This window comes from Dendrobates tinctorius, unplaced genomic scaffold (assembly GCF_039654945.1).
Source record: "Dendrobates tinctorius isolate UK_male_01 unplaced genomic scaffold, ASM3965494v1 ptg000272l, whole genome shotgun sequence".
NCBI classification, from domain to species: Eukaryota; Metazoa; Chordata; class Amphibia; order Anura; family Dendrobatidae; genus Dendrobates; species Dendrobates tinctorius.
The window spans coordinates 10354311-10364216 of NW_027361939.1; the positions used below are offsets into that span (position 1 = coordinate 10354311).

General features: G+C 44.7%; 1 protein-coding gene across 1 annotated transcript in view; it reads right to left on the reverse strand.

The window, feature by feature from the left end:
* The window catches only part of ASTL (astacin like metalloendopeptidase), a 99469-nt gene extending 89787 nt beyond the window's left edge, over window positions 1-9682 (reverse strand). The window contains exon 1 of the mRNA XM_073559524.1: window positions 9611-9682. Coding sequence (XP_073415625.1) covers window positions 9611-9650 — 40 coding nt within the window. The 5' untranslated portion in view covers window positions 9651-9682. The remainder of the gene's footprint in view (window positions 1-9610) is intronic.
* Between the last annotated feature and the right edge of the window lie 224 nt (window positions 9683-9906).

Consider the following 9906-nt stretch of genomic DNA (forward strand, 5'->3'; position numbering starts at 1 on the left):
ACTATCTTCACGGATAACAACCCGTTGACGCATTTGGACACTGCAAAACTGGGTGTACTGGAACAGCGATGGATGGCTCTGCTATCGAACTAGGAGATTACCATCAAGTTCCGGGCAGGGCACAAGAATGTCAATGCTGATGCGCTGTCCAGAATGCCTAATCTACCAGATGCAGGAGAAGACAATGAGGCTCTTGAGGAAATAGTTACCTCCCTTCCACCGGCCACTTGCGGCCCAGCGTGCTCAACAGACGGTCTGGCTTGAAGGAGGTCACCCTGAATCCGTTGCCCCATCATGACTGGGCAGAAACGCAAGATAGTGACCCTGCAGTCCGCCTGGTGAAGGAGCTGCTGACATGAGCTGACTCACATCCAGAGTCGGATGCTCCAGAAGAAACTCAGCAGTTGTGGAAGGAGAGAGGCCGGCTGTTCATTTATGAAGGGAAGCTGTGTCGAAGGAGTATCAATCCCGCACTCATGAGCTGGTTTGGCAGGTAATAGTCCCAAAGAGAGAAGCATCAATGGTCCTGGAAGCATACCACAATGGAGCTGGACACTTCGGATGGAAAAAGTAGGAAATATTGCTCCGAGAGAGGTTCTACTGGGCTGGTATGAGGAAAGTCATTGAGAGGTGGTGCCGGGAGTGTGGACAATGTAACCTGAGCAGAAAGGATCGAGACAGCCAGAGAGCTCCCCTACAGCAAAACAGCCCCTTGAGTTGATAGCCCTGGACCATGTGAAGCTGGTTACAAGCCGGTCAGGCTACATCTATGCACTTACCATTGTGGACCACTACTCAAGATTCCTGGTAGTTGTGCCTGTCAAAGACAGGACAGCAGCCATAGCATTCCAACAGCACTTCTGTAGACCACATGGGTATCCTGAAAGAGTGCTGACAGAACAAGGTCCAGCTTTCAAGGCAGAAGTGTTCCAAGAATTCTGTAACCTTTATGGTTGTAAGAAGATCCGGACAACACCGTACCACCCACAGACCAATGGCATGTGCGAGAAGATGAACCAGGTAGTGATTGACCTCCTGAAGACTTTGCCCTTGGAGGAAAGGAATTTGTGGCCAGAGAAGTTGCCCGATCTGGTGGACCTCTACAACCATATCCCAGTGAACTCTACCCCAGCCTATTTAATGAGAGCAAGACCTGGTAAGCTGCCTATTGACTTGGACATGGGAGTCCTGACACCTGAAGTGGCGTCCCCAGATGCTGATTGGGACACAGAGAGGCAGCAACAGTACAGAAGAGTTCAAGAATGTGTGGAGAAGAGTTTGGCCCAGGCAAGACAAAAGCAGGAGAAGCTTTACAACCAAAATGCACCTGCTGTTCCTTCGTCACCGGGAGAGCAAGTCTTGAAAAGAAAGAGAAGATTGCACAAATTGGATGATCAGTGGGAAGCTGAACCTTATACCATTCTGCCTCAAATTTTGATAATGCTAAGGTATGCCTTTATAGTAAAGATGGAGGAGAGACCTCGGCAGCGGTATCGAGAGATCACTTGAAGTTGTGTCCTGACCAGTTGAAGGAAAGGAAAGAAGAGCCAGGTAACATCTAACCCATAGTGGAAGAAGTGAAGGTCAGCACAGTGCTTGGAGAATTCCCTGCGAATTGGACTAGAGTGAACGATGCTATAGTGGTGCCAGTGTTGCTGTTTCCCCAATTGGAAGCACAGAAAGATGTGACTCAAGAGTATCAGGAAAATCAGGTAGCAGATGCCACACCAGCAGTGGAGCCAAAGAACCCTCGCCCTGCCAGTGGTGAACCTGTTGTACCATTGGTGAGTCTAAGAGGTCAGCGTCAGTCTAGTATCCCTGTGTTGTGTTACATAGAACCCCCAGTAGTGTATCCAGTACATTACCCACTGCACCAGTCTTACGCAGGTCTACCCACACTACACAAGGTATACCGCCCCTTAGATATCGCATATAGAAAAATGTAAATGTTGAAATTGTGCATGTAAATATGTAACTGTTTTTCAAGTTTTGTGCCTACAGGTAACCTGTAAGAGTTTCCCTTGGAATTTGTTTTATGGACACTAAACCACAGGGCTTGTGTGTGGTCAAAAACTTTTACCATTTGCCCAGGAATGGACCATGGACACTGATGCTTGGACTTGCCATCATAGGACCATTTTTGAAGCACTTGGTTTTTGTACATTTTTCATTTTTAAATCTTGTACAATTGTTATTGTCTAACTGCATATATGTTTCTTTTCGTCAGCTCAGGAGTGCTGACTTGCACTAGGGGGGAAATGTGGCACCCCCAGGAGTATGGCCGCCACAGTGGCTTTGCCTTCCTCCAGGGGAGGGTAATGCCAGGCTTGGAGGCAATGATGGGTCTCTCTCGCAGTCAATCCATACATGCAACACAGTTCCACTCCAGGCCAGCAGGGGGAACTCTGAACTAGGATTAAGGGGAGGAGTGCCCTCTGAGGGCCAGGAGGCAGGAGAAGTGAGTTAGTCTGCGGAGGGTGAAGTGTGCAGACGTGTAGAGAGCTGCTGGAAGTTAAGCTAGGAACGGAGAGCTCCCTCGCAGGGAGAGCGCAAGAACTGGAGCCTGGTCTCCACGGCTGTACGGACACTAACGGTCCTACAGCAGATACCAGAGGAGTAGGAGGCAGTAAATGCCCTACTCCCATCTAAGACTTGAGGCTCAACAGCAGCTTGGATAGAGAGCCAGGACTCCGGAGAAGGGAGTCCCCAAGAGAGGCTACAGCTGTCTGCCGTGTAAGTAAGGTTCTTGGGAACATCTGACAGGAGGAACTTCAGAGTAACTTAGTACTGTAGTACTTCATTCAAACAAGCGCTAGGAAGGAGACTGCACAGCCCGTCTGCTGAGAGAGAATCCCTGAGTTGCTTCCAGGCTAGCCTGCTCCAATACCATCTGTAATCAGGACACTGGAATGCAGTTATCAAGTAAAGGTACAGAAATTGCACCCCACTGTGTCTTGTCTGCTTCCTAACCTTACGGCACTGCTACATCACCGTGCCATCCACCTCTACACTGCCCTGGGACTATAGCTTCACCTGTGGAGAGCTTTTACACCCTTGCTGCACCCTACCATCAATCCCAGCGGATCTGCATGCAGCGTCGGCTTAACACCTCCCTTACCGAGCACCACAGGTGGCGTCACGAACTATTCCATTCCATTAACTATATTCCCCCATTGCTTGGGCGCCCAGGGCCACGGACCGGGTCACCGCTGCGGTGACATCCCCCTGACACCGGCCCGGTATAGAGTACCCCACAGCCCTGGGAGGGCGACCCAGCTATGTGCACAAATTTCTGAATGTCTTGGCAGGAAAAACTCAGAATAAAATAGATGTGTTTATTTATTTTTTTGTAGATTTTTCCCTGCTCATTAGTATTAGCGAAATCTACAGCATAAACGCTGAACGTATTGACATGCTGGAGATTTAAATCTGCAATCTATGCATGAGCTTTCAGGAGTTTCATACACCCTGTTGGCATCAGGAAAACAGTCATAATGTGACAAGTCTGCACAGGCCCCAAGGTGTGAATAGCCTGGGACCTGATTGAAAGCACCAACCCCCCCAAAAAAAAAATAAAAAATAAAAAAAAAAAAAAAAACCCACACCAAAACAGAAAACACAGTTCTCTCGCTCAGAAAAATACCATCAGCGTATTCCTGAAAGTGTCTTCTACAGGAAAAACAGCAGGTATGCTTGCGTAAAAAAAAAAACAAAAAAACAAAACAAAAAAAAAACAAAAAAAAACACATCTTTAAAGAGTATTTAGAAATTGGAAGTGTAAGGCTGTGTGCACACGCTGCGGATTAGGTGCGGATTCATCCGCGCGGATTTTGTAAAATCCGCAGGTGAAACCGCAGGTCAAAAGACCTGCGGTTTTACCTGCGGATTGCTCTGCGGTTTTGTCCTGCGGTTTTTCATCTCCTCAATAGATTGAAAACCGCAGATAATCCGCGCGGAAAATTCTGCACCGTCTGCACTGCGGTTTTTGATTCCCATAGGGAATCATGGTACTGTACACCGCAGCAGAAACTGCTGCGGGTCCGCAGCGGCCAAAACCGCTGCGGAACCGCAGCAAAATCCGCAGCGTGTGCACACAGCCTAAGATAGATGAAATTTAAAACCCAAGTTCATGGAAATCAGGGCAAGAGCAGGTGCAGTGGAATATGCATATGACACTCTGATCACCGTTTGTTCAGAGTCTTAGCATAGTGCAATCAGATTTTCTCGGATGAGTAGACTAAAAAGAGAAAGATTTCTCCATCTTCTCCATTCTATTATGCTGCATATTCTGTCCCCCGGGCCTGTGGATGCAAATATGGCTCTGTGAGATGCTGGATCTCTTCACCTTACTTACAATTGGCGACTGTCACAGATTGCTGGCAGCTGAGTTAAGCTCACGTTATGAAGAATCTGGAAGAGACTTTGATTTCTGTAAGAATTCTTGTTGAATGCATACAAACAGCAGCAGGTAAAAAAGACTTTCTTCAGACAGGCTGAAAGCACAAGTGCCTCTAATGAAGCCAAGATGGAGAATGAGACACAGGAGGAAGAAGGACGTGACATCACACCCAGAAGAGGGAGACAGAAGGGACAAATTTAATGGAAAGGGAGGATTTCAGCTATGCAAAACACAGGAACACATAGCAACAATAAACAATATGAGAGACTGTAATACAGCATGAAAATGTACAAGACAGTCTGTAAGATGTCTCATTCATGGGACATAACACTGCAGAAACCTAACTGCACTCAGATGTCAGCCGAGTGCAGACTGGTGTTTCCTGCGCACTCTGACTTACATGGCCGAGTGCCATCCGAATATTGGATGAAACTCGGGCATGCCATCATTTTTTTGGCCTTGGACAGTATCTGTCCCAGGGGAGAGTAAAAGAAAAAAAAAAAAAAAAAAAAAAAAAAAAAATTGTATTCGGACACGTGCACAACCCCCTAGCATAACATTGGTCCAAGTGAGACCCGATGTTTTCAAATCTCACTCAGACAGCAAATACGCTCATATGCACTTGCCCTAAGCATGTAAGTCGCAGGCTCAAGCACAGGTGCTGGCTGTGTTTTATAACAGGATCCCAAGTTTAATTGTTGCAATTAGAGTCCGCTCTGACGACAGCATTTGAACACATTAGAACTAGTTAGTGCTGCCAATTATCCCACTGACTTGTTTCAGGCCAGGAGACCAACAATCTTATATATGCCCTTGATGAAACTGTTTGGGTCAAGAGAGCCCCCACCCCATGGTCGGTCCAGGCATAAAGACGACCTAACAAAGCAGATATGCAGAATTTCACATTCTTCATACTAGATTTAATACAGGTGGTGATGAAGCCGCAGTATTTCACCCACCAGCAATTTTCGGGCACACTGTATCAATGTAATACCATAGTCAGATAATTAATCTAAAGTGTTGTAGAAGAGGCAGAAAGCCATGAAGAAGGGCTCATAGCTTTTACCCACAGTAAAATTATAGGAATAAGATTTTGTTTTAACTGGATGTCTCGTTTGATATAACCTCCTGAAATGTTCTCCCACACATCATCCTGGGAGCAGTTAGGAGAATTGTATAAGAGTAACAGCTTTTATTAACAAAGCAACAAAACCAGTCACTGAACAGATACCAAGATTTTATTAAAACATCCATTCTACAAGGTCAAATCCCAATTTGCGCCAGTGTGCTCATCAATAGTGATGAGCGAGCGCCAAAATGCTCGGATGCTCATTTCAAGTAACGAGTATAATGGGAGTGAGAGATTTGAGCATTTTTCCAGCAGACCCTACAAGGAGGCCTGGGAGGCAGTGAATATGTTGAAATGGATAGAAGTGCTGGATGGAAGGAGAACAGCATGGGGAAGACACCTAGAAGCATCTCTGACTCCAGATCGCTGAGGAGAACAATGGTGCCACTTTTACTCCACGTAAAACCTGACAATAAAATATTCCAAAATCGAAGAGAAATTGCAAGTTTATGTAAGGGGTGTACTGAGACAGTGTGATGCCTCACTCCTTTTCCTAATATATTGCCTTGTATGTACAATTGTGTATGTATTGCTGTATCTAGTTAATAGAGAGTGCAGTACCTTAGTTCTTACGCTAGACGGGGGTACATTAATGTGCATAACATTGTAGGAATAGGAAACTAGTGTAAGGAATAGTTAAGTAGGATGAGCCAACCGTGGCTAAGGTAGAAGGTTTTCCCTGTTTAGAGGAGTAGGGCCTTGGAGCCCATATAGGGTGGAGAGCTCCGTAACATTCAAAGCAAGGAACCCAGCCATTCAGGGCCCAGAAGTGCAGCCATAGCATCAGTGGTGACAGCAGTGCTGGAACCAAAGCTACAGCAGAGGTCACAACAGTACAGGGACACAGGTCGCTCTAAAATGTGGCAGCTCACTGCATGGGCAGATGCCCCCATGTCCGGGGCAAAACGGACAAGGGAACTCCTAAGCATTGTGAGCCTGAACAGCTGCAGTACCGGATGAGACGGTACGACCCAGGCACGTACTGATGGACGTAAGAAAGAGTACAGGGAAAGCGAAGAATGTGGACCGCATAGAACCCTATGCTAATGCTATATCTAATAAGGATGTGCTGTGAAAAGAAAGAAGTTCTACGTTTTAAGTTGCAAATGGACTGTGTCTCTGTTGGTGCACAATCATATGGAAGGGGTCTTAGGCAACTCAGAGGAGACCTTGAAGGTGCAGAGAGGCAGGTACACCAATAAAAGGACATTGCATGTGATGGGATACCAGGGTGCGCAAGAGCCATTAGTCTCAGCCATGGCTACGGCCCTGGCACTCCCTCAAACTTACAGGAAAAAAAAAAAATTAAGACATTCTTTACTGTATAAAGACTTGTGTATAAGGCCAAATAAAAAATAATTTAAAGTACCGTAAACCAAAAATTTTAATTTGCAAGAAAAAAAAATTGGAAATTTCAGTGTAATTTATGAAGGAAGCAAGAACTGCCAAAAATTAGAAGCAAGAGGGACTCAGATACAGCCTGTATTAGACAAAGGAGGGCCTCATACACATTCTGTTCAAATTGTCACGTAATGGTACGCCTAGACTCACAATGACTGTGCACCAAGTGCAAAGTCTGCAAAAAAATACAAGCAGGGTCATCCATACACCCGTGAAGGGACTAACTTTAGTACACCATTCAAATTTTGAGAAGAAAGTATAGTTTTGGTACTCCTACACTCAAAGGTTCTGCCCACAGTGCAAAGCCAGGCAAAAAAAAAAGTAGACCCCAAACTGTATAATGACCCCACATTAGCTCCCATACTATATGATGGCTCCCTAAATAGCCTTATATAGTATACTGTACTTCTAATAGGCATCCATATAGTAAAATGCACTCCCCATAAAAAACAAACTCAAAACAATACTCACCTCTCTTCCTCGCGCCACTGCTCCAAGTGCCTGCACATCTCTGCACAGCGGATACCATATAGTGACATCATCGTGCCCGCTGTCAGTGACATCAGATGCCAAGGAGGCTAAATGGTAGAGGGTGCGCAATACTCCCTCTTCATCATTGCTTTCAACTGCATCAGCATCCAGCCACTCACGGGCCCCATAACAGATACAGTTAAATTGCAGCAGAGCAGGGAGACTCTATGAGCACGTTGCCCAACAGTAGCTTAGCTCCAGGTGGATCCTCAGAGCACAGGACAACCGCACTCTCAGTAACTACGCTACTGTTTTGGGGCATTTTCTGTTGTATAGGCCCCCTTGAAGTCACTTGAAACGTGATGTGTTCCTAAAAAAAAAAAAATATATATTTTTTTTGGTAAATTTTGTTGGAAACCTGAGAAATTGCTGAATAATTTTTATAGCCCTTACCAAAAAAAACAACAAAAAAACGAGAAAAAAAAAAAAAAAAAAAAAAATAAAAGTTTAAAAAATTCTGCTGGTCTAAAGTAGACGTGGGAAGTGTTATTTATTAACTATTTTATACAGCATGACTAAGTGGTGGATATAAAAATTGAAAACGTTTGTAAATTTTAGCTCAAAACTTTGCAAATTTTTAATGTGTCACGAAAAATCAATCTCATAATCACTAGGATTCTTTGAAGCATTCCAGATATATTACCGCATAAAGTAACACTGGTCATGATTAGAGTTGAGCGACTTTGGTCGGATCGGGTTTCATGAAACCCGAATGAAACAAAATTGGAGTTGGATGAAACTGGTCGGACTAGGGCACAAAAAAGTCGGAGTTTTGTCCGAAACCCGACCCCAATGCAAGTCAATGGGGAATAAAAGTCGGAATTGAGCGGATGACATTCATCCACTCAATGCCGACTTTTATTCCCCATTGACTTGCATTGGGGTCGGGTTTCGGACAAAACTCTGACCTTTTTTGCCCTAGTCGGACCAGTTTCATTCGACTCAAATTTTGTTTCAGTCGGGTTTCACAAAACACGATCCGACCAAAGTCGCTCAACTCTAGTCATGATTGTAAAATTGGACCTGGTCAGGAAGGTGAAAACTGGTCTGGGGGTGAGGAGGTTAAGCTTGAGATTGGTTGATCTTGACCAGCCATGTTCTCACACAGTGCAAAACATTTGTCTTTAATTTTGCTGCCCGCTATGCGTTTAAGGCCGGGATCACACTTGTGATTTTAAACGGCCGAGTCTCGCATGGTAATACACGGCGCTGCCACCGGGACTCAGGAGCGGGGCGTGCAGCTCCATGTATTGCTATGCGGCCGCACGCCCCGCTCCTGAGTCCCGGCGGCAGCGCCGTGTATTACCATGCGAGACTCGGCCGTTTAAAATCGCAATTGTGATCCCGGCCTTATAGATGCTGCAGAACAATGTGCATTTCTTTCTCATAGGGTACTATGAAGAGTCTGGAGCCAAAAAAAATAAATAATAAAATTGCATGTAAAAGAACAGTGGAGTTTTGAAGTGCAGAATCCCAATGTGTCGGCACATACCCCCTCCAAAAAAAAAAAAATAAATACATTTTGTTGGAAAACTATATAAAAAAAAAAAAAACACGCAAAAACATGGTGTTAGGGCATGTTCACATGGGATGTTTTTTTACTAGAACATTTTACTGATTTTCTGCCTGGAGAGGAGGGAAAAAAAAAAAAAAACTCCAGCCACATATATGACCCATGTAAACATGCACATACAATGAATCAGGGTTTTATTTATTTATTTATTTTTTTTTTTTTTTTTAAATTCTACATCATTGTGTTTAACTTCAATGAAGGCGTTCTTAGTCTGCCATTTTTAGTGATGAGAGAGTGTACTTGTTGCTCGGGTGATCTCCGAGTATTTTGGCGTGCTCGGAGATTTAGTTTTCGTCGTCTCAGCTGCATGATTTGCGACTGCTAGACAGCCTGAATACACGTGTGGAATGCCTGTTTGTTAGGGAATCCCCACTTGTATTCAGCCTGGCCAGCAGTCGCAAATCATGCAGCTGAGACGATGAAAACTAAATCTCCGAGCACGCCAAAATACTCGGAGGACACCCGAGCAACGAGTATACTCGCTCATCACTAATTATTTTTATACATCAAAAACAAATACTATCTTAATATTATAGAAAAAGGTTCAAATATTCTATGACAGGAATTAAACTCCTACCTCCAGCTCCAAAAAGACAAATGATTATTATCCAACACATGATGACAGATGGAATGGGGGGAGAGGGGTGAAATCTCTTACCCATTGCTTTATACACATCAGCTGTCTGGAGTACATCGGGGAGGAGTCTGCATGACCACATTACCAGAGTTTAGGTTGGGAGATTTTGGAGTATGAGGCTGAGTGCAGACGGACTTTTTGGCAGTGTGGATTTTTTCGCGCAGAATGGAAGAAATCCGCAGGTCAAATGACCTGCATTTTTCCTGCGGATTTCTTCCATTTTTCATGCGGTTTTT